Here is a 25,683-nt window from a genome sequence, read left to right on the forward strand (position 1 = left end):
AGTCTAAAAAATGTTAGCTAGTTTTCTGGTTTAAGGATCTATTAATCAATCCGTCACTAATTTGTTATTAATCAGTTTGACCACAAGGTTAAAAACATAGAATATTTATTAAAAGAACACATGCTGCTACAGTTGTTGATAAAAACAGCTGCTATCAAGACCAATGACACTGTAACCGTAGGAGATTTACAATAATAATGATCACTGGGCTCACAGTTTCTCCCACTATTGATTGCAATAAAACAAAAACAAAAAAACCCCTCACACTGTGTTTTCACACAGGAAATCTGGATGAAGTGTGCATGTGTGTGTTCTTTAGAGCACTTTCCTCAAACTCAGTGTTCATCAATCCGACCCATTGGCTCCAGTCAGTCCACTGAGCTGTTAAATCAAATTCATCACTGGATAAATATGCAGCTGGAGTTTCATTTCACACACAGACACACACTTATTTTTGCTTTTCATGGGCCACAAACTAGGTTGCCTGTCCCTTTGTTCTTTGCAGCACGAAGTAAACGTGTCCGCTTTACAGGCTCACAAAAAAAAAAGAGAAAAAAAAGAAAGAAAATCGGGCAAGAAAACAGGAAACAAAACATCTTTTTTTGCTTTCTTATTTTCACAGAACATCTGAATAAAACCGGTGAGCCAAACACAAAAGGAAAACTTGCGGTCAGCGTGAATGACACGTTATTCGTGGAACACACGAGGGCAACTCCCCCGAACACAAAGCAGAGATACAAGGTTGTAATTAAAGTAAAAACATTTTTATCTGACACGGCTGAGGCACTGGAAGCTTGGCGTGGATACGCGCCACAGTCCACCAGACTGTTTGTATTTATATGTGTTTAAGTGTGTCAGCAGCTGTGGCACAAACAGATTTCTATTTTTTTTAAATTACTGGATGCAACAGCAGGCTACGTCTGTGATCGGCGTCCTTGTTCTAGGCCATCAAGATGGCTATGATGGCTGTGACATCTGTTGCAATAATGTGGCTGCAATATACTGCACAGGAGGATTTGGTTTTTTTTGTAATGTGACAGTACTCTTAATGTAAAGCTGATTTATGAAAAGCTGAACTTAAGAACAGGATATAGTACATTTTACAGTATAGCAGTGCCTCTCAGAGGGACTGGTGGATCTGTGTAAAGCTGCTGCAGGGGGAAAAAAGTGGTAGTTTTACTGAACAGTTTAATACTGTTAGCCGCCCCATCACACAGGCCTAGAGACCGGTCAGTGACCCTCAGCAACCGCTTCTTTGGAAAAAAGCCCTCGACCAGTTTGCAGTTGTTAGGTGATACTGATTGCAAAGAGGTAGATGGTGGTGCGCTGAAAACCTCCTCGTCATTAATTAGTTCCACTATTGTTTGGTGAGCAATTGCAAGTTTGTGTCCTCAATGCAAACTATGGGCAACCGTGGGAATCTGCTAGCAACCAAAGCAACTTTGTGACCAATTTCACCTGGTAACCACCAGCAACCACTCGTCAGCTGGTCAGTGAAGGTGCATTTTTCCCTAGCGACAGGAAGTTGCCAGAGAGTTACCAACCAGTCTTTAAGCATGCACGAATTAGGTGATTGGCTGAATATTTGACAGAAATTAAACCAACTTTTTTTTTCTTTTTTCAATCTTCTGAAGTCGAGCATGACGGAAGAGGTTTGGGAACAAGACCAGAACAGTTAGCGTCGGAGTGGAGAAACATGGTATGAGCACTTGAAAACAACTCAAAGGCCTTCAAAAACAGCACCTGCTACAAGTACAGGCTGTTTTTTTTTGTTTTTAAAGAAACACTTGTCATTCAAAATGATAGATTACAATCGATTATTAAACTCCAAATAAAACTGATTCAGTCAGATAAATTGTCAAGCACAGAAGTTGCAATTGCAAACGGACACAGAAACAAATCTAAGTTGCTACATGGAGTTTAACTGTTTCAGGTTGCTTTGCTGCCATTTGTGACCTCAGTGAAACGTAACATGATGCAGTTTGTGTGTCCCTGCTCAGCAGTCTGTGTGTCCCTGCTCAGCAGTCTGGTTGTTTATCACTGTCTTTGGGTAAAGTTTTGATCTTTCTCTTTGAACAAAGTCATCATAGTCATAGAGAGAAGTCTGAAGTTAGGCCCTTCGAAACTTGTTGATCATCAGTTTGTAGTTCCAAAAATACAACGGCATCAGCGCCTGTCATTCCTAAAAATCTTCTGAGATATGTTGCTTCTTCAGTAAGAAAATGCATCATTTCATTGCAGTGAAACAGCCTCAAAAAGCAGAATAACTTTGTGCTTCTTCTATATGCTAACAAACATCAAGCCTTTAGAAAGTATCAACACGCAACCATCAGCACAAATATGAACGCGCTCGGCTGGTTAGTTTGTTCCAGAGTTTCACATGTAACAGTCTCTGTGCTGTGCTGGTCCAAACATCAGGAATATCTAAAAAATATTCTGCTTTGCTCACAGCACCTTGAATCAGGCTGGATATACAGAAGAAAAAAGCTAAGTAGAATCATTCTGAAAGATTTTTTTCTGTGCGGATGGTTGAAAACACGACTTGTCTTGTGTACATTGAGCAACAAACACTTTCCCCCTCCAGCATTTCAACTTTGGAAGACAAGGATTCATATGTTTCGGTTAACACAGTGCGTGCATAGCTCACTGTTGAAGCAAAAAGCTAGGATAAAATGTTCGCAGTGGCAAGTGGCAACAAAACACACGTTCTGTGATTAAGAGGGTGTAGTGAAACATTCAAAGAAAATCGATAAAACAATCAAATGATCACATTTACACATAGATTTCCGAAATGCTTCTGAATAACCAAAGAAAAAATAAAGTTTTCCCAAAACGTTCCAGCCATTAAAGATCACCTTTGCTCTGTTAGACACACAGTTCAACTAGGATCAGGTTCACACGCTGTTAAAGGCACCCAGTGAATAATGCCAAATTAAGGGTTCCTCACCACAGTCTTTCCTTAAGGGACAACAAATGTGTTTGATTCCTTCATATGCATATCAAGTTCTACAACTCTGCTAATAGTAGTAAAACATTGCATGATCAAAGTCTGGACAATCTTCCATGTTGGGTCATCTCCTTCTTCCCATCTGAACCTCTTCCAGGGCAGCTGGTGTGACCTATTGCACTGTAAATTCTCCCTACCAAATCAGCTTTAATTCGTGTGTGGCACTATGTGGATAGACACTTGTGCTGAAAAAGCAGATTTAGCTCCCTCTGATTTTTCCTTTTCCCCAAAACCAACTCTGAGGAATGCATGCGAGTGGTCAGACTGTCAGGGAGCAATCGACAAAGTAGACGACACTGAAATAAGGAGATTAGCCCCCCCAAAAAAATCAGGTATGGGTTTCAATTTTGGACTTTAGATATGATTTTTAGAATCTAAAGCATCTGTGTTTGCAAGCCCAGAGCCTGGACTTTCCTTAATTATGTTAAATTCATCAGCAACCTACTGCCACTAACTGTCAAACAAAACAGGAACCACTCCTCGCCTCTTTAACAATGTCTAACTTTCCTTTTTTAAAACCGAAGCACAAGGTTAAAAACAGCGTTCCACAGGGATCTTTACTCAGCGCCCTGGTGTAAGTGAACAAAGATGAGCTTTAAACTTTGGGTGTTTTGGGAAACACGAATCTGAGTTAAAGGTTCAGGTGAAAACTATAGAAGTCAAATGTTGAATCATCAAATTATTCCACCATACAATTCTGAATATTTATCCTAAGCCACCAAATTCATGTAAATTTGTCTGAATGAATAACTGTGTGGATAGAGCTGGTCTGTGGGCAGTGATGGAGGACTGTGGATGTACTTAGAAATATCTTGTTTTGAATTAAAACTGACTTCTGCAGTTGTCACCCAAAAGACTTAAAACCATGCGGTACATTCTGCGGATGTAACAGACACGATGTAGATCACAGATCACATAAAGGCATGTATGCTTAAAATCTGCTTTGATTAAACATTTGCGTACAGTTTGAAAGAAAATCTGGATATGCAGATATGAGATATTCAGCCATCATTTCAAGCATTTGTATTCAGATGGATAAATGCTGAATGCATGTAATGTGTGATTTCAAGCTTCATTAATTTCAAGCTTTTGAGCTTAGCTTAGCTATTCACTGAAGGCCTCAACAGGAGAATCCAAAAAAACCATCGGATTTAAGCTTGACTGGAATTTTTGGACCACCTTTACAATAGATCAAGCATGAAACTGCATACAGTACTGAATGGACTCTTATAGGTCACTTGGCTTCAGGGGGCAAAAACAAACTTCTTCGAGCTGCTGTGAGAACTTGCGTGTTTTGCCCTTATTGTCTCCTGTACTTAGAAAAAAAAACACAAAAAGATTTGCACTCATTTTGCAGACGTTGCACCGTTCTCACAAATAAATGATTTGGTTAGAGTGTGTGTCACACTGGACAGCACACAAGTGGGAAGCTAAAGAACATCGAATATCGTCCTTTAGGTAATATCTGATAATTTTTTAAAACAGCTTTATATTGGCTGTAAAATATATATTTTTTCATGCTATTAAGAAAAAAAAGCCAATCTAATTTAGATTAAAACCTGGAGATTATAGAAATATTTTTCTCATTTTGTACCAAAACACCTTGAAGGGCTTTCTGGCCCCGTCTCTGATATCTGCCGACAGCTTGCACAGACTGTTACATCCTCTCTGGCCGTCTTGAATGAGGCTTTTGTTGCTGAGATTCATTCAGTCAGCAACATCGCTCCTCATTTGCCTTAGTAGAGAAACTGGCCGCAGCTGATCTTGGACCAGCTGAATCATTTTATGTTCCAGCTGTTGGTGGAACAGCAGTCAGCTGGCCAGCACTATGTTGGTTTACTGTGTGAACATGCAGAGTGGCCACAGCTGAACTCTACAGGTTTTCTCCAAGCCAGATTTAGAAATAATGATTCCTGACTTTTGGATCAAGATTTTTCTTCTTTTTGGTGCATTGTGTGAGAACAGAACACCGTGTATTTAACGTTTGGCTTGCAGGTTCTTGTTTGTATGTCAAAGCTTACCATTTTCATTTGAGCTCTGCTTTTTTCAGTGTAGATTTTTCCTATTTTACCAGGAAACAGGAAATCCAGTCGGCCACTGGTAAATGAAAGGATGAGAAAAACAAAATTTACATATTGATTTTCTCCCCCACACTACAAACCAAAGATTATGATCAATGTTTCCCAAGATTTTGGCCAGCTTTTGCCGTATTTGCTATTTAAATTTGTCTGATTTCCATCCAACAGCAGAGCTTTTCTTTGCTCTCTGCTGCAAAGTGAATATGATGGAAAATGAGTCTCTTTAATAAATATAGATGTGGACGGAAATGCCAAGTCTGCCTATTTATCTTGATAGAAAATGTGTCCTTCTGTCTTCATATTAAAAAAAAAGTGACTATTAACTGAGTCTAGCCTGTTCCTGGAGTCTTTCGATCTTCTTCCATGAAGTTTTGCCATGAGTTATGGTTACGTTTCAACAGACGCCTGAGGAAGAGGAGCAGATGAAACATGAACATTGCCGCAGGGCTCTAATGATCACTCCGTCTTCTGCAGTGAATCGTCTCTCTGAATCACTCCCTCGTTTCTCACACTGCTTTACCTCATCCTCTTCTTCTTTTATCCTCTCTATTGATTCTGCATCTTTGATTTCCCCGCATACTTTATCGCACTTCCACTGTAATCAATACAGCTGGCACACAGGAGTTTACTTAATCATCTTCCTAAAACTGCTGCTGGTTGAGGAGTAAGTTATGACTTGGATCATTTACAGCGAACCACAATATAAAAGTCGAGTGGCAGACCAGAGCTTCCCTTCAGATTTGTTTTGTCCTTCTTAAAAAAATTTAAAAATTAAGCTTTAATCTCTTGAGCTCGTTTACACAGGTGGTAATTTCAGTCGTCTTCATGGTGGCTTTGCCCAAACAAACAAACAAACAAAACAGTCATCATTACTTCCACCTGTGATAAAACATAATTCCCCTGGTGTTCTGAGAACTGCTGAGACACCAAAACAACCCACAAGTGAATATTTCACCAGTTGTGTTTGATGCAACGACACCCGAACATCTCTTTGTTCCAGCACGACGATGTCATTTTAACCACTGACGAATACTTTCAGTTATTTATATTGACAACTTCCCATTCCACCTCCTGGTGAATACATATGATAACCTAACAATAAATTTGAGCTGATTTTGCTCGAGTGCTTGTCTCTAAGAGAGGGTGACTATTTCAACCAAAAAAAGAATACTGGTTTAAAATACCAACAGAATGATAAAAGCCACCCTCTTGGCCTGTGAATGATGATGATGAGACTATTTTAAGGGATTTATTGCTACAAAAATGAGTAAACACTGTATGAAATATCAGGACCAGGCCAACCACTATCACGGTCTTCCATTTAAGCCATTCTCTTGTTTTAAATAACACCATCCACCTCGTCTGTGTAAAAAATGTGGCTCGGGTTTTGGTGACTCTCTTGCTGGGTTGGGTAGAGACTCTTGGATCAGGGTGGCTGAAGAGCCTGGACGGATATGGAGAAGCTGAGGGAGTCTCATAGGTGAAGGAGGGGATCAGATGCGGATCTGGTAGCCGTCATTGAGCATGCTGAGTTCTGGAGGTTTCCTCTCCACTGAGGCCAGCCTGAAAGATAGGACATAAAGTTGCTGAACATGCACTGCATACTAAGAGCACAGTGGCAGAAGAAACTGGAGAAGCTCTTTCATTCTGACAAGCTCCTTAATGTTGTGCAGCAGAGCTAAACGAGAGCAAGTCTCCAAACTATCTCCCAAAACTCTCCCCAGCATGGCTGCAGTCACTCATTATTTTCTTACTGTTGATTAATCTGCAACTTTTTTCTCATCTCACTCAAAAATAACACAATAATATCCATCACTGTATATTAAGAGTTCAGTTGGTTGTTTCGTGGTTAAATGCAGTGAGCTCATTTTTACAAGGACCATCAAAACCAGCAGATATAAATTGAAATCACCTGAATTTTGAGTGTTTTGCTTAGAAACTGACCAAAAAAATCAAAAAGTGGCTAGAAATACAAGACTGCCTGACACAAATAAAAATCATGTTTTAGTTGCTTAAAATCAGGGGCACAGATGCTTTGATTAGCAGGTGGACACTAAAGGGTCGTCCACATGGGAGGTAACCAACAGTGATGTAGTAACCAGAGATGGCAGGAAGTCGATTCGGATCCTGAATAAAATTTTTCTCAACCTGGAGGCGAGTGACTAAAGCGATTCTCAATATGCAAACAGTGCTGTTGTGATTTGGCGCTGTATAACTTAAAGTGAATTCTGGAACTGCAGGTGGTGACAGCACAGAAAGACCCTGATATTGTAATCACAAACAAATGTGTAACATAACATTATACGCAGTCTAGTTGTTCCCTAGTTCACTGTACAAAGAAAGAGAAAAGGCTTCTAATAAAACGAGAGGAACTAGAGATGGACCGATCCGATATTATGTATCGGTATCGATCCGATACTGACCTAAATTACAGGATCGGATATCGGAGAGAAATAAAAAATGTAATCCGATCCATTAAATATCAAAAAAGCACCTCACACAACTTGTGACACGGCGTAACTCGGCTCATAACCTAGCATGTTGGAGTAGTGTGCCTCATGTGATAGAGCAGCTGTGTGTATTTGTAGCCTCGCTAGCAATCCCGCATTTCATCTCCGAGGAAGTTATCCCAGAGAGAAGGAAAGCAAGTGTGTAAGTTCATCTCTGAATGTTTGTAAAGCGTTCCAGCGTTAAGCTTAACAACCGATATATGGAGCAACTGCCTCTTCTCTCTCCCTCCCTCTCCTGCTGCTACTTCAATCATGAAACTGATCAATGATCAGCTGATCGGCTTTTCTGTCGCGAGTCCGTCTCTCTTGTTTGTTTTTGGCCCACTTCACGCCAGAAAGAGGAAGCCAGCGGCTGAACAACAGCAGCACGTTTAAGCTTGATAAGCTGTTGTTAGAATTTATTTAATATTACTTTGTACACCAGGATCTTTTTCTACGTAGCTGACGGCTGGTAACTGTGCAGGGGCGGATCTAGCAAAGTTTAGCCAGGGGGGCCGATAGGGCATGAACAGGGAAAAGTGGGGCATAAAGACATACTTTTCTTTCTTACTCTCATTTAAAAGGTCTAGCTTTTAATAAATAATTATCCGAATCTTACACCCAAAGTTTTAATCTGATGTAAAATGTATAGAAGTCCATTACTGTATATAGTAACTGTTAAGTCTAATATACCCTAGTAAGCTATAGTACTTCTTCCTTTGGGAAGATACCATCTGTGCAGTCTGCAATTCTGTTGAAGAAAGATGTTGAATCTATTTAATTATTCTTCAAAATTAATTGATTTCTGTGCATTTTTTTTACACACTGCATCAAATTAAAGTTGATTACGTCGATTAAGCATCATGAGGTGGAGGGTGGAGGGGGGGTGGGGGTGGGGGGGTGTTCCCTATTTTTTGTTTTTTTTTGCTGGGAGTTTTAGAACCCTATTGGTTAGGTTGCTTACTCTTTAAAATACCAGAATAGGAAGGATGGAGTAGGTTTAAGTTTATTAGATTGATCAATATTGCTGAACTATGAAATATTTTGGGTGCAGTGTATTTTTTGCATACAGGTATAACAGAATAGCTTTAGTGTTTTGTTTTGTTTTTTAACTTGAGTATGAACTTATACAAAAGCAGCAAGTTATTAAAAAATAAGTTTTATTGATTAAAAAACACTATATCGGATTCATATCGGTATCGGCAGATATCCAAATTTATGATATTGGTATCGGACATAAAAAAGTGGTATCGTGCCATCTCTAAGAGGAACACAAATATATCACTGTCAGAATGCAAGCTTAAAAACAGGCAAATTCACCACAATAATAATAATAATAATAATGATAATAAATAAAACAAACAGTGACTTTACTCCAACCTTCTTCAGCGCAACTCAGAAGGAAAGAAACAAGTGTGAAGACAGCAGAAAATCAAAACGGCCTTCTTATTTCTAAAAGCCCAAAAGTGTTCGATTTAATCCTCCTTGAGTGCTTTCCCTCTCCTTTTCTCCCTGCCCTCTCCTCTAATGTCACATTGTCCTCCCTCGCCTCCCATCTTTATTATTTCTGCTCAGAAGGAAGCTTTCAAGCTCTCTGACACATCACAGAGAAGTGTTCCTTGTTACAACCAGTCTGGAGAGCTGACAGGCTTTTTATTCCTTCTCATCTTTTGCCAGACCTTCACCTCTTTTCTCGTTCACTCTCCTCTCTCACCCTCCTAACCCTCCCCTTTTTCCACTTACTCAGTTTCTTCTCCCCCTTCTCGCCATCTTTTTCCATCTCTTTTGCCCTCTAACACATAATTATTCTTTTTTCTTCATCCCTTCTCTTTGCTTTCTATCCTTCTATCTTGAACGTCCCTGTGTAGAGAGCCGCTTATGTAACAATAATATTACAGAAATTCATTTTGAAAATTGAGTCATTTGTATAAAGCGGGCAGTGCTGATAACAGCCTCCTGAAACGTCTCGCTCGAGCTGTAAAATGAGCCGGCGCTGTTGTGTCCGCACTCTCAGCTGTTTGAAGCAGCAGCAGGTTATTACACCATTTCTGCTGGAGTCGTCGCTCTAAGGTGGCAACATATTGTTAAGGGTGTAAGTGCTCCGTTGATAACAGTAATAGCTTTTTAAGTATCGCATTCAAGTGGCTAAAAGTGGTGATGTGCTGTTCTAAACATTTTAACTGCTTCTCTGAGCTGATGAAACTACGGCGCTTACAGAAAGTGAAAATTAAACCATGGCTAAATGAACTCTGAAGGTAACAGAAATAAATTTATGCAAATGAGGACACCATTTCACACTTTCACAACTCATTTAATTAAAAAAAAAGTCTTGCTTTTATCTAACTAACATGCTCACTGCAGACCATTAAGATATGTTCCTTGATTCTGCACATAGCTGTGCAATTACACTTTATGGTATCAGTTCAACTGAAGCCCCAGTTATAAGGCAGAGGATTAAGTTTTAGTGTTTGGATTAAGGGTGCCTCAAAAGCACAAACATACATTGATAGAAAGACTCTTTGTTACTGCAGAGGTTTGAGTTAGTTAGCTCACTAGATTTGTTCATCATCTTTTGAGAAACTCTCTTTTTGTCTGTGTCAACTGTTGTAAAACCACAACAAAAGAGAAAGACTTTGAAAGCAAAATGTTCCAAATGCAAATCAACAGCAGAGTCACCAACAATAAAAAGTGGCATGCACCTCATGTCAGCTAGACTTCTACTGCAAGGTATAAAAGATCTGTGGGCATGAGAAGTCTAAAGGGAGCCTAAAAATCTTACGTCAGTTGGTCAGCTGTTGGGGGATTCCATCCATCCAGCCACTCATTTTCTTCCACTGAACCAATTCTCAATCACACCTATGGCCAATTTAGTTAACCTAACCCCATAAATACGTATATTCGAATGGCAGGAGGAAGCCACGCAGAAACAGGGAGAACCTGCAAACTCGGACCAAAACCCAGACTGGATTCTTACGTTTAATTTTCTGAGGTTTACAGAAAAACTCAGCAGCTGTACTGGTGATCTCAGGGACAACCAGAGTCATCAACAAAGCCTGGCATCATCAGCTATGAATACTTTTGTAGAAGCTGTATGCCACAGCCCTTTTTAATTTTCATATAAACTTGCATTCAAAGCTAATAAAGATTAAAGTGGATATACTAAACAAAAACATACGAATGCAGCTGAAAGCCTGTGAAAGCTTAGCTCAGTGTGATAATATGTGTGGTTTAATAGCTCAATTACGTCAAGAATTTTAGGATCATCATCTCAAACGATGCGGAGATGATGATCTAATGTTAGATGACTGACAGTGATTTAATTGAAAAGCCAAGTGCATTTCCCTAACCACCAACATACACATGCAGATCCCCAAATAATTACTCTCTTAAGCGTAGCAGAGCTTAATATATGAAAGGTCAACAGAGAGTCAGCCAAATGGCAACACTAGCAACGTCAGTAATTCGTGTGCCGAGTCTGTGTGTGTTTGTGGTGACTCTGCAGTGCGGCCGCGCTTCAGCTGTCGTCCGAGTCAGATTGTGTTACATCCCACCGCACAGCTGACGGCACATGCAAACACACTCAGCATCGTCATACGTGTGTGTGTGTGTGCGTGTGTGTCAGAAGGCTACAGTGTTAAACTTTAAATACTTCAAACAATATCTTGGATTCTTTAATATGTTGGCATAGAGGCGAACAAGGACGCTCTGATTTTACAGACTTTATATGGAGTTTGTTTTTAAGCTTGTGTTTGACAAGCAGCATTAGAGACCTTATATTCTGCTGAGTGCTGGTGATATGGACACACACACGCACACATATATCATAGTGATAACACTGTCAGCTGAACACAACAAGGAGTGTCTGTCTGATGATAATGCTGAGCTGTCGGCGACAAAAGCAGACAAGCAGACCCACACACTCATACACAAAGTCCTCAGTGCCACCCAGCAGACACACAGTTGTTGCCACTAAGATGTCAGAACAATTTATTCTTTAAAGGCGCACACACTAATTAAAGTCTAAACTTTCCTTGACCTGAAGAGCAGACCTTTAGAGAAAGAAGACAAGGGGGAGGAAGATGGAAGCACCACACAAAAGCTGACAGACACCAGCTGCCAGCACTGCTGATTAACCCTGCTCTAAGTGTGGAAGCCTTCTGTATTTTAAGGATGTCATCAGCTGCTTAACCAGTGGAAACTGTCGGGGAAAGAGGATATGAGGCAACGAGCACCCTGAGCAACAAACTGTTAAGCGATGGGAAGAACTTACGATTTGTCTCTGTGGTGCATGAAGCGTCGCTGGGGGCTGCTCTGTCGACGCCGTGGCGATAAGGACTTCCCTCGGCTTCGCTCTTTGATCGGTGACTGGGCACTGGATGATTTTAGGATCTTAAAAAAACAGAAGAATCAACATCACTAATTGTAGTTTATTAAAGTTTTAAAATTGATTAACACTCTGCAGACCAGCACATGTTTTCATTCTTTTCTAGCTTATCAGTGTACTATCATCCAACCATTTTAAGCCGCACCAGCAGCAGTATGCACCAAAAAAGCTCTGATAACAAAACTGTACACTTTTACCACCAAATATCAGAAAAAGTTTAGATAATTGATGATGGAAGTTGAATATCCAGTGACACTCGGGTCCAGTCGGAGTGTATTATGAGGTAAAGGTGATCACTAAGAAACCCTGGAGAACATCTCGGTGAATAATCATTAATGTTTCCCATTCAGAAATGAAGAATATTTGAATAAAATATATGCTGCTGTGTATCTGACAGAGGCTAGTCAGTGTTTGGACACAATGTTAGCATTGATCCAACAGAAAGGTTAAAGAACTTCAGACTTAAAAGCTGCACTTTAAGTCATATTGCCTTTTCACCAGGTGGACAAAAATCATTGTCACCTATTTCAAGGTTAATCTTTTAATTATTATGAACTGTGATAAAAGTGCAGACAATACTGGAAAAGTTTAGAATGATGGCATTAAAAAAAGCAGTGAGTGAGAAGAGTTTGGCAAAACACATGGCTGTTTACACCCTGCTTTCATATTTACAAAGAATCCCTGAACTTCTAACATTTCAGTGTACAGCGGTTATGTTAGCATGAAGACAACAGCTGCTGCTGCTAATCAACTGGAGGGAAGAAAGCGTCACCGTGATGAATGGAACAGCAGACAAATGTATGTGATAATGTGTTTTTCTCTATTTTTAATCTTTCTCACTGTTGTGACAGATGACTCATGCAGACAATACAGTTCAGAGCGACAAATGAGGCATTCTTAGTGTATTAAGCAGCAACTTGAAGCTACCATTAAGCTCTCAGCAGGAGAAAAAAGAAAAGGATGACTCCGGATGGCAAGTTTTCCTGAATGCAGTAAAGGAAGTTGCTAATATCCTGCAGCTGGTTGTGTTCGTCATGTGTTTGTGGTATAAACATGGATCGTATTTCTTTGTTTTTTGTAAGCAAAACTATTTTATTCCTTTTCTTTTTTCCCCCTTTTTAAATGTCTGATCCAATAGCTAAATTACATCTACTACACTGCTGAGTACCATTAAAACACCCGATTAGAGGGACTATTTGTTACGACTGTGCTTAATTATATAGCAGCTTTTCAGCTTCACGTTTTCACTGTCATTTGGACAGAATTCCTATTTATCTCATGTCCGGCTCTTTATGTAACCTTGGGGTTCATGCTCTGTCTACAACAAAGGTTCTTATGAAGACAGAAATACAATCTGTGTAAAATGGAAATGGAAATAGAATGCAATGATCTTCAAATCATATATTGTACTAGAAATAAAACACAGGAAACATATCAAATGTTTGACAGAGAAACCGCAAGAAAAATATATAGAAAAATAGTTGCCATCAATATTGAATTTGATGGCAACACAAAAAACTGAAAAATGCTGGTACAGCAGCGCAAAAAGGCTAGAAAAATATGCAGTACTAAAAACAAACAGCTTGAGGAACATTTCGCAACTAATTAAGGTTAATTGGCAACAGGTCAGTTATATGATTGGGTAGAAATAGAGCATCTTAGAGAGGCAGACTTTTATCATTTTGCAAAAAAAACTGACAAATTATGGGGTGATTTCAGAATAATCTTCTTCAATATAAAACTGTACAGATTTTAAATATCTCACCATCTATAGTACATCAAATATCATCAAAAGTCTCAGAGAATCTGGAGAAATCTTTGTACTGAGAGACAAAGTCTAAGCTCTTCAGGCTCAAAGGCAGCACTACATTAAAAAGGGAAGGATTCTGTCATAGAAATCCTAGCAAGGAGTCAGGAAGACTTTTCAGACATCACTGTACGTGAACACAGCTCACTGTGCCAACCACAAATAGAGGTTAAAGCTCCATCACCCACAGAAGAAGCCATATATGATCATGATCGTCAAACATCTGTGTCTTTTCTGGGCCAAAGCTTAAAATGGGCTGAGGCCAAGTGGAACTCTTGAAACTTTAAATTCTTTTCAGAAATCATGGACCCTGCATCCTTCGGACTAGAAGAGAAGATAAACCATCCAGCTTTTTTTTTTATCAGCACCCATTAAAAAAAGTAATCTTTGCCTGCATTAGCATTCATGGAATTCGCAATTTTTCAGCAACGTTCAGATCATGGTATTTTTAGGTCTTGCATATTTTAGCAAGACAATGCTAATCTGCATACTGTGTGTATTTAAAAGCATGGCTTCATAGTAGAAGAGTCATAGTGTGTGAAATGCCCTGCCTGCAGTCCAGTCCTTTCACCATCTGAAAACACGTGGTGCATTATGAAATGAAAAATTCAACAAAGATGATCCAGGACTGCTGAGCTACTAGAATACTAATACAAGAGTGGGAGAACGTTCCAAACGTCCAAAAATGCTCCTCTCACTTCCCAGATGTTTACAGAGTATTGTTAAAAGATGAAAGGGTGCTACACAGCGGTAAATATAGTCCCACTCCAACATTTAAAACATGTTGCTGCCATTAAATTCAAAAAGAGCTAAAATCTTTCTTAAAATGGTGCATTTTCTCAGTTTAAACATTTGGTTTGTTTTCTATGCTCTACTGTGAATAAAATATAGGTTTATGAGATTTGCGGATCATTCCATTTTGTATCTATTGACATTTTTATGCAGTATTACAGCTATTTTATTTTGTACATGGGCACAGACACAAACGCACTCTATAGTAACTTCACATCCTCTGGAGCACAGCAGATTATACCAAAGTCTCACAAACCCCAATGCACTTGACCTGTGCCTGCCTGTGATTCTATGTGCGTGCGAGACAGCTGCAACCTTACTGACCTACATAACTTGCTGACATACAGTACATGTTATATACTGTATCACTGTCTAACATCAGCGTCTATCACACAGCTACTCACACATTGCTTTCATGGAACTGCAAATGCTGCAGGAATACACAAAAAAGAAAGAAACTCATAATAAATACAAATAAAAACCTACGGGTCCTCATAAAACATTTAACCTTGTGCAAAACACTTCTGTGTCTCCCTTCCTCACACGTACACTCACACATTCCTTCTTCCCCATCGTGCCCTAAATAACTCTTGACAGTTTATATTTCCTGTTCAGCCCAAAGGAAACTACATCTATCTCTGGTCCGACGGAAAAATATAATAAAGGTGTTTCCCTGGTTCTTTCTCTCTAAAAAACAAAAAAGGCCATGTCTGTCCAAACAAAGGATACAAAAAATTGCATCAGATTTGAATCACAGATAGCAAATTTGCTTTTATTTTAAAATTTAATTAATACGACCATGAACTGAAACTGTGTGTGTGTGTGTGTGTGTGTGTGTGTGTGTTTGGTTTTAAAAAGGTCATTTTTGTCAGCTGATCTAAGTTTGAGAGACATTTTCATCTTTTCTAGTGAAACTGTTTTCACTGAATTTTGTCAAACAGACCTCTTTCCCACAGTGTGGAATTACCCACTTTCCCCATTTTCACCTCCTAATATTCAGTTTTTCAGCATCTTGGCTGATTTATTTTGTGGTTTGTTTGTGGTCTGTATTTTCCACTGCTGCTGACTGTGGGCTGCCAGTTTTCTCTTCCATTCCAGGCTGTTCTTACTTTCTCCCTTAGTGTACAACCCTTTTTCCATTTATGCATTATTGTATACATAATATATCTAAGTCTGCCGGTTAGAAAAAAATGTCTGAATGTTCACAAAGTTGCTTTTTTCTCTTTTTTTTTCAAACCAATAAAGGTGTTTCTGACCTGATTAATATTTTAAATGGAGCAATGCTGTGAGACTCTATCTAGTGTCTATGTAGTGTAATATACAAAACAGGAAACACCAAACCTTAAGTGATGCTGATAGAACATTTAATCATCAGTCGAGAAAAGCATTATTTCAAGCAAGCTATAAAGGTAATTTAATCGGAAACGTCGACAGTGCCAGCCCACTTTAGCCGATACACTTCTAAACACCCAAACGTCAGCTTCTTTAAAAGGTTCTTTCTTACAAGCCTCATTCACCCAGTCACACACACATTCATACAAGCACCTTGCCTAACGTTGGCATACAGTCACATGGGATGGGAAAAGAACCACCAATGCTGCAATTGGTAGATGAATCGCTCTGCCTCGTGAGCCACAGTAGCTTTACCCGACCTGCATTTGCTATGAATCTGCAAGCCACTGTGCAACCCACCATCACCCCAGTTCTTCTTTTTCATGCCGTTTCTGATTTAATCGATAACATATATATTGCCATTGATGATTGCTTTTTCATGTACTGCCCAGGGCAGCAAATTCCCATAACAGAGCTGTGGCACAAAAGCAAATTAAGTGTACAGAGAAAAATACCCTGGAGCATATCTGTATGTGAATACACAATATGTACCTTCATCCTCATGTCCCGCCCATGTTTCTCTAGCTCTTTTTTCATCTCCTGAGCTCCCAAACAGGCCAGGTTCAGCACCAAATGCTTCCATTCAATTGGCTGGAAGACATGTGGGTCGTGAGGCACGTACAAACCAATCTTTACCTGGTAGAAACAGAAAATGTGTTTAAAGGTTCTTCATTAACTCTTGGACTGCATTTATTTCCCACACCCTTTATCTTCTTCCTTTACCTTCTTTAGTGTGTGCTGGTATCTCTTGTAGGAGTTTTCAAATTCAGCCACCAGTTCTCCGAGAGTCCGATGGGTGAGTGGTTTGTCCATCAGGTCCTGGCGGCGGCTCATACCTAGCGACCCATACCGGCCATTGTAATAGACGCCCAGCACAACATGGTGAAAGCAGTGACCCGAAAACTGGGTCTTAAAGCTGATGGGGAAACGCTCGAGAGACGTCAGCCCATTGGTCAGGTAGCTGATCAACACCGCAGGATTAAGGAAAGATCTGGAAGTTTTTTTGTGGTGTAAAAATATTATTGGGGTAAAATAAATGTCTGCTGTGCTTTTATTGCACCTCTGGAACTGCTCAAAAATTATTTACCTTTGAGTACACACCTGAGAGTGAAAGTGTATTTGTTTGAATTTGTCACAGCAGAGGAAGCAAAGCAGCTTGAGTTGTTTGAAATGAGATTCAGTCTGACTCTCAGAAGGCCTATAGTATGAAAATGTCACTGGGTAAATAATGTCTTCTGAACACAGTTTGTGTGCTCATGAGAGTTTGTGCAGCTCCTTCGGTCTTACTGAATCTGTCAGGTTCACTGATGTTTTTACATTTATTCAACAAGGAAAACAGGGGCAGAGAGATATGATCTGTCTGGTACAGAGGACACGATAACACACACATACACATCAGATCATATGTCTGCTGATCCTAGTGACTGTTGTCCTGTCAACTTGGTGGAGGGGAGACACACCGGGCCATGCCCTGTGTCATGACTCACCAAGACGTCACAAATGAAGGCAGGATTCGACTGCATGTTCATACCATAAAGACATGTCAGTCCTGTTTTAGGCCACGCCCCAAAACACACCCTTCTTTATCACCTATTTAACTTAGAAACTAAGCTTCATGCTGTATTAGGTCAAACTCAAGACTGGCTATTAATACTGATGAGGAAGGTTTTTACTGAGGTGACAAATCAAGTGATTGAGGTTGATTTTCCAATTGAATTCTATATATTAGTTCTGTTTTTGCAATCACAAAGATTTATAGCTACTCGCTATTAGAAGGAAATGCATCCAAAAGATCAGATTTTCAGTAAATTATTGAATCTATATTTAGACAGATCTCATCCTGTGTACTGCACATCTTCATGCTACATGCATCCAACTGTAGCAATCTGTTCTACCATACAGCAACAGAGAAACTTGGAAGATGTCTTTGTGGGCCAGTAGCCAGCCATCTGCTCTATTCTGCCCATGGATGGAAGTCTGCCATTGGTTAGAACACATGTCTGTCACTTCACCAGCGTGGATGCCACAGCACTGCTGTGTTTTCATTAAATATTCACAAAGCAGACCACTGATGACATGCACATACCAATGTATTTCAATGTGTCTCTCTGGCTGTGTGGGGGAGTTTGTGGTTTTAAAGTAGAACACGGATCTAAACAGGGTTGGCTGGACAGTCAAGTAAAGAAACCACTGAACTTCCACAGTCAGCGTGCTGCCCAAGTGACTAAACCTTGGGATGAATGCTTGGACGGTCACACATAGGTTTTATTTGTGCGCAAACATACCACCTGCATTATTCCCCTTAACAAAATAACTTAATCAATTAATAGCACAGTCAAAATAGAGTTAAATGTGTTAAGAATGATCTTGCCTTCCTGGCACAGAACAGAGCTCTCTCTCTGCACTGTTGATTAGATCAGTCAGAGGGCAGCTCTTTCTATCGTCCCGCTCTAGTTGTCTTTTTTTTTTTTATTTGCAATCATGTAAATGGATATCAAATCACAGCACAGTCACTATCTTTGATTCTTTGAATATTTACTGTTTTTACTGTATTTACTGATTACCAATGAAGCTCAAGAAGCCCCCAAAAACTGATCCTGGGTATCCTGATATAACCGACTGTCACAAAATTAATCTAAACCACAATAGTTCTGACAAGAGATATTTTAAATCAGGGTTGATGATTGTCTTATCCTATTCTAATAACAAATATCATAAAAATATTTAAACATGTTCATTAGTAAGAAGCTTTTATGAGTGTCATATTTTATTGTGATTCCTTCCTGTGCCAGAGGACATGCGACACTGCTAGCAGTAGCTCCCTGACTGAGACTGCGACTACAAGAGCACCTATCACTACCTCACACTACTCATCCATCTGTCAATTCTAAAGCAAAAATTAAAACAAACCTCTGTGGATTAGTTTCTCTGCCCAACAGGCATGCCCTAATGCAACAGAAATCCATACTTGTTCTGTTTCTGAAAAGCAGAGGTAACTGAAAAAACTTAATAATAAATATAAATAAATATAAATTCAATGCAGCAACAATGTTCTGATTAACTCTCCCACTGTTCCTCTTACCTTTTGCATCCTTTTCCTCTCCAATCCTCTACCCTCCCTTCCTCAAGTTTCTATGTCAGTGCAAAGATTAAAGATAATATTTTAGAAGAAGCATAAAATTCCCTTTACATACATTTTTTCCTTTAATCAAGGATATACTAGGATACTTCCAGCTTTGTGGTCTTTCCTTATTTTAAAACAGTAAAACCTTATATATGTATTACATGCTTCACGCTGTGTTTATATATTGTATAATGGCAGATTTTGCTGGATTATTTTGATATTTATAAACAACTGAGTTTTACACTAGGATTCAAGTGGAGGCTGCTTTGTGCTCTAGCCTTACTCTGCAAAGCACCAGTCAGTGATGGCTAATACAATGGGACATGTCACACACACACACACACACACACACACACACGTATACATGCATGCACGCAAACACATGCATGCACACACACAGAGCTGGTTGGACCCAAGATAAACCCTGCATATCCTGGAGAGATTTCAGATCACTGATAACGTGGAAGAACAGAGAACCAGAAGCAGACTAAACCCAGACAGACAGCCCCCACCATTACAGACTACAACAGTGGCTACCCATGTACAGTGGCTTTCCACTACTTCTCACAGCGTGACTCTTTCTCACAAATGAAGTGTTTTGATTGAGTTACCAGGTAGGTTAACGTTGCAGGTAAATGTGTGTGAATGACACTGGGTCATTCTTGTTTCACAATGATCCATACAGATTTTTATGTCTTTTAAGTCACTGTATTTTATGTGTGATGATATTATTTAGGACATTATTTAATACTGATGATCCATTGCGTTAAGTCATTTCAAAATCAACTGGTTAGGTTGGTTATGCATTAGCATAACAATAGCTGGAATCCAAGGAAGGTGTGTCTATTAATTGGTGTGGCCTTGGTTGACATTCAAATTACACGTAAACCACTGTGGTCAACAGGTGAGGCCTCATAGCTCAGTGGTTAGAGCACTGGTCTTGTAAACCAGGGGTCGCGAGTTCAATTCTCGCTGGGGCCTGAGAACTTTTCTTTTCCTCCCGCTTAAATTATATTTATCTGTCCTGACCTCATAACACAACCAAAGGTGAAACCACACAATTACTGTCTCTTATAGCTCTGAATGTCACTGTGGGGTTCTTTAAAGGGCATGCAGCAAATGGAAAAACAAAACAAACAAAAAAACAAAAACTGCCACTGTCTTATAAATTCTCCTGTCCTATGGTGACCCCCCGCCCCCCAGAGCTCCTACCATCCCCTCCATTTCTCTCTCTCCCTAAAGCCAGTCTCAATTAAAGTCACTGTCAGCTGTCACCCTCACAGCCCTTGAGGAAAGCAAATATGAAACTAGCACATGCGAAACTGGACCATCAGTTCACAGACGGGGAGAGAAATCTCTCATCTGGTGACACTCAAAAGTCCTAGTTTCCTGACCTGCTGCTTGTATTTGAAAAGTATTTGGTTGCACTGAAACAATTTTAATATATTTTGTTTTGCAAACTAAGCCATTATTTCACAGGTGTGCAAATCCAATCAATCAAATGTTGCAATGCAATGTGGTAGGCTTTATAAAGTGTGGACCGAAATTCAAAAAGAATTCAACTTCTGACAAATCATCCATCCCTTTTTCCTCTGCTTATCTAATTCAGGATAAGGGATGAAGCATATCCAAGCTCTCTTGGGGCAACAGGTGGGGTATACACTGGAAAGGCCATACAGAAAGGCCCCAGACTGGATTTAAACACAGGACCATCCAAACCGCCACTGTTCAACATCTGCTGATAGATCAAATAATACTTTGTATCTTTCAGTTTAATGGTTAAAGCTTGTAATATATTTTTTCAATATGGAAAAATGTTACTTTTGACATGTTACTTTGGTCTGATAAACATAATCAATGAAACAAAACAGAAGCAGCACATTTGCTACAACAGTCATTTTAAACAATAACTCTAAATCAAGGATGGTTTAACAGCTGAATGAGGCTGAATTACGCTGTTGGGGTCAGCGCGTTAGTGAATTTACCATTTAAAAATAAAATCACTTTATAACATTTTCTTCAAAATGACACACATACTCAGTACAAGTGTATTTCTGTGAAGATGGCCATTTGGGTGTCAACTGGCCTTTGGAACCAAGTGGCCACTAGAGTAACTGCAGTTTTTAAGCACCTCTGCATGGCTTTATTTGGAGTTTAGTGCATGGAAAAGCATTACAGTTCAGCATATCGAAAACAACAACAACAAAAAAACAACTGGCAAATCACTTGTGGTAAATAGTCAAGACAAACATTTCCTTTTAGAACAATGATGAAGAACGAGTTCAGATTCTAATTTTGCCATAAGCAAACATGTTTTCAAGGAATTGAAAAAACACTTTCTCAAATCGAAATAGAGAAGGAGTTGCAAAAATAAAGCACTACTGCTTTAAAATTTAAGCTCTGCTGGATGATACTAAGCTGGTGAGTATTGGGGGGGGTCGGTTAAACTTTGAAGTGGGCTTGTTGCCAAGCAACACGGCAAGCGCTGGAAAGAGTGGCAATGGTGGGGAGCATTAGGATATTACAGCAGCATGTCTTATTGATTTCACCCACAGATAACAAAATGACCTTTTGGCCCTCTGCTTAGTGTGTGCGTGTGTGTGTGTGTATATACAGGAAAGGATACATTCCCAAGATGACGGCCTCGAGGCATTTGATTGGTAAAGACTCCCTGATCATCTCTCTTGCTGTCTCCATTAATCTGAATGGGGAGGAAGATGATGAGATGAGGAAGAGGAAGGAAAGGGAAGGGTTGGAAGCAATACACCTTGCACAGAGACAGCATTGAATTAGACACATGAATTAGGCACTGTGGTAATGTTACATCCCAAAGTCATAATCAAGTAATCAATTCTGTTTTTTTCCTCAGTGTTCTTCCTCCTTGTGGTGAACTTAGCTGTTTCTTCCTATTCAAGCCAGCTTTTCATCCAATCAGTAAAGATGATGACAAAAGGGTGATAACAGGACAGTTCTGTTTATATTACTGTGATTGAGTCACAGTAATTACATGTAGTTGCCAAAGCTGCAGTTCACTTACCCACACAGTGGACGGCTCTTCTTGATTTCAAAGAACTGAGTTCCTGTGTGGTTATATCTGATGGAAATGTCAGGGACAACAGCGACTTTACAACACTTCAGTCCTGTGCCTCAACTCCTATTGACAGAAGTGATTATGGTGTTTTGATCACTTAAAGTCTATAAGAGCATCCAATGATGTGAGGCACAAGCAGGACTAGCTTCACCTGACAGATAAAAGCTTATACTGTCCTCCCTGTCGTGCTTGTGATAAAGGATACTGCAGAGCCTTCATGAAGTTCTGGACGGCCAACAGCCAGTCTGGGACAGACATGGACGGCTTGAAAGTTGGAATTGAGGGAATTGGATGCTGGAAAGAGAAAAAGAGAGAGCATTAGAGATATTTTTTCCACATCATTTTCAGTAAGTCGACATGTGGTAACACTCAGAGCCCCCAAACCACCTTCCGCCATCTTTAAAAAACCCCTGCATTCCTAATGTGCTGTGACTCATTGCATCTCATACAGCTGACACACACCGCTGTTCCTTAAACCAGTCTTCTTTATTTTTAAACAACAAACACCTCATTAGAAACTTACCTCTCTTTATACTCGAGTGCAGTGCATGTCTGACACACAACATGAGCAAGTCTCTAACTCAAGATATTAGGGTCATGTGCTCTGCACCACCTCTACGCCCACAGACACCCACATGGTGAACAGCAACATGTGGTGAAAATGAACTCCCACTGCTGCTTTGGCAGCTGTTTCACCTCAACAAGAACCACTACAAAGAGGAAACAGCGGCTGCAAGTGTGGATACATGAACGGACGCGACCACACCAAGAGAGGGTGAGTCAGGCTGAAATACAGACTGAAGCTTCCTCATACACAGGCAGCCTGCGTGATGTACATATGTGTGTGTGTGTGTGTGTTTGCGCGTGTTTGTGTGCAGGAAGGGTGAACCATAGCACAAGGCCTATCATTTCCTGTGGGTTTTGCTCCATTCTTTATTGACAGCATAAAAAGGGAAGTGAGAAGGAGGACAACAGAACAACATGGTGACACAGCTCTGCATGTTACAGTGTTTTCGGTCGCTTGTCTTTCGTTTCCATAAAGAAAGATTTAAAAAGAAGGAAGTCAGAAAGGTTTGTTTTACAGTCCCACAGGAGGTATTTCACCTACACGCTTCAGTTGTTGGCCTCGTTCATGTATGATAAACAGACACATTTCTAATTTAATCACTAATGCTGTCACAACAAACAGAGTCACACTGTAACCCAAAACATATTTATAAAATTGCAGCATTATATGTTTTTTTGAGCCCAAACTTAAAATGATAGAAATGCTAATTTCATTTCTATGTGCAGCCAGCTTCTTGGTAGAAGGCTAAGCTATATGACACAACTAAATTGAAATGATCAAAGGTGATTAACTTTGGACTGGTTCAAGGGTTTATGTGATATGTTATGTGGAACATGCAGTTAAAATTCACATACACACTTTAGTGTATTTATGTTTGGGCCAGTGTAGCCTCAGTGAAACTGAGCTGATGCTATCCTACATCTGACCGTTTCATCTAGGTCCCTTGGTTTGTCCATAATCTACGATGGTTTGACAATTTTGACAGTTAGCCTGATCCTACTCAGTACAGTACTGCTGCAGTATACAGGCTACAAACATATGTTTAAACTAATATCTGACAAGGATCAATTTAAATTGAAATCTATTAAATCTAGCTTAAATGGTTGCCAATTAACTTGTGTTTCCATAGAGACAAAAAAGTCAAATCGACTTTAAAGCAGACGCCAAGCCAGCCAGGCAACCTGTCAGACAGTAAGTCACAGAGCAAATAAAATAATCAGCCAACTGGCCACTCGTACAGTTATTAGGCAAGTCAAAAGTCATTCAGCCCATAAATCAGTCTGCCAGCTGGCCCAAACCAGTAAATAGCAGGTTTTACTACCACATAATCTCTCATGTAGTGAAATCCTCACTAAGGCGTTATGGAGTGGCTACAGCAGCCGACACACACACAAACACGTGCGCGCGCACAAACACACTAAAGCGGCTTTTGTCTGGGTCAGGGAGTGAGATGAGTGCTGATCTCTCCGTTATCATCCTCCCCTCTCTCCTTTCTGCTACAGTAAAAGGATGATGGTGACTTGCACAGCTTAATGTCCTTGTGAAGCGTGCGTTAAGCAATCACATTGGACATATATGTACAATATGCAGCACACTCTTATTAACTATAATATACTGTAGACAGCAACACAGTGTCAGGATCCAGTAGCCTTCCCCCTGTCTATTAAGAGTTCAGCTTGGAGAGCATCAGTTCAGAGCCACAGTTAACACTGATAATTAATCTGTCACTGGTTCCTTTCCTGTTTTCCTCCCTCCTCTGTAATCTTGTCCCTTTTCCTCTTTCTTCTCCAACCATCCTTTTGTTATGTTTTTATAGTCATCTCTACTCTACTCTTCTTTTGCCCTTTCTTTCCCATTATATTCGTATCTATCATCTTTTTCCCCCTTTCTGTAACGCCCCCCGTTTTTCTCCCTCTTCTCATATGTCACTTTGTCCTCCTTCTGTATCTTCACCAACATGCTTTTTCCTCCACCTCTACAGTCCAGAGCCAGCTTTACATCCACCAGGTCTAAACATCATCTGTATCCGTCTCCCCTCTGCTGGGTCTCAAGGACTAACATATCCCATCCAGCAGCACAGACAAAATACAAAGCGACTGGGACAGTATGACTGTCCTGGTTTTTGAATTTTAAATTGTTTGATGGAAATGGGGGATGAGCAGTAAAAGGCAGTATAAGAAAGAAAAGGAGGTGGAAAATAGTAAGAGAACTGCAGAATAATTGCCAAGAGTCAAACTAATTTTATAACTAGTTTTAAGAACAGGCTCAGCTGTTGTTAACAAATTATTAAAGCTGAGCAAGACATGTAAATTTATTTACAATTCCATGCCTTATCTATCCAAGCTTTTTGGGAGTATAAATAAACAGATGAGTGTTTTTGTCTTTAATGTATGCTGGGTAATACTAAGGTGACAGATACTACAGATAGCTGTGTCCTCTACAACCTTTAAAGCACTTTTGCTCTGTGTGATGAAATATTCAAAACAAATAAGCAGGACAGAGAGAGGGAGAGAGACCGATCAAATTTCCTGTTGTCAAGTTATCTTTAGAGCGGGACATCCCAAGGAATGCCTTTTTCTTTGAGCGTGTGTGCAAAAAAGACAGCTGAGACACCAATGATTAATCCTCAGCATAAGACTTCCTTTTTTCATTTGTATGAAAAGTAATGACAGCATTCCCTGAAGGCTTCCACTAGTTCACTGCAGACAGCAGTACTTAACTGTGGCTTGTATCTGCTGCAAGACTATGATAAGCACGCACACACGCACACACACACACACGCACACACGCACACACACACACACACACACACACACACAGAGTTTCAGTTTATGGTCATATTAATTAAATTTTAAAATAAAAGCAACTTTGCTATCTGTGATTCGAATCTGATGCACACACACAGTCACCTAATGTATATATTATATATAATGTTCTCCCCCCCCCTCCCT

The 25,683-nt window shown here is 39.9% G+C and overlaps 1 protein-coding gene and 1 non-coding gene across 3 annotated transcripts in view; one reads left to right on the forward strand and one right to left on the reverse strand.

The window, feature by feature from the left end:
• Positions 1 to 88: 88 nt before the first annotated feature.
• vash2 (vasohibin 2) overlaps positions 89 to 25,683 on the reverse strand; it is a 35,424-nt gene continuing 9,829 nt past the window's right edge. For both annotated transcript variants that reach the window (XM_084953012.1, XM_084953013.1), the window contains exons 3-9: positions 22,370 to 22,458; positions 22,111 to 22,167; positions 21,700 to 21,774; positions 16,673 to 16,910; positions 16,442 to 16,585; positions 11,845 to 11,963; positions 89 to 6,648 (exon numbers count right to left, since the gene is read on the reverse strand). In XM_084953012.1, the coding sequence (XP_084809138.1) occupies positions 6,579 to 6,648; positions 11,845 to 11,963; positions 16,442 to 16,585; positions 16,673 to 16,910; positions 21,700 to 21,774; positions 22,111 to 22,167; positions 22,370 to 22,458 (792 nt within the window). In that variant the 3' untranslated portion in view covers positions 89 to 6,578. The remainder of the gene's footprint in view (positions 6,649 to 11,844; positions 11,964 to 16,441; positions 16,586 to 16,672; positions 16,911 to 21,699; positions 21,775 to 22,110; positions 22,168 to 22,369; positions 22,459 to 25,683) is intronic.
• On the forward strand, positions 19,982 to 20,054 carry trnat-ugu (transfer RNA threonine (anticodon UGU)). The gene has a single exon. It is a non-coding gene; the product is annotated as a tRNA-Thr (tRNA).

This window comes from Perissodus microlepis, chromosome 15 (genome assembly GCF_051167445.1).
Source record: "Perissodus microlepis isolate ML-2025 ecotype Zambia chromosome 15, ASM5116744v1, whole genome shotgun sequence".
Classification (NCBI taxonomy): domain Eukaryota; kingdom Metazoa; phylum Chordata; class Actinopteri; order Cichliformes; family Cichlidae; genus Perissodus; species Perissodus microlepis.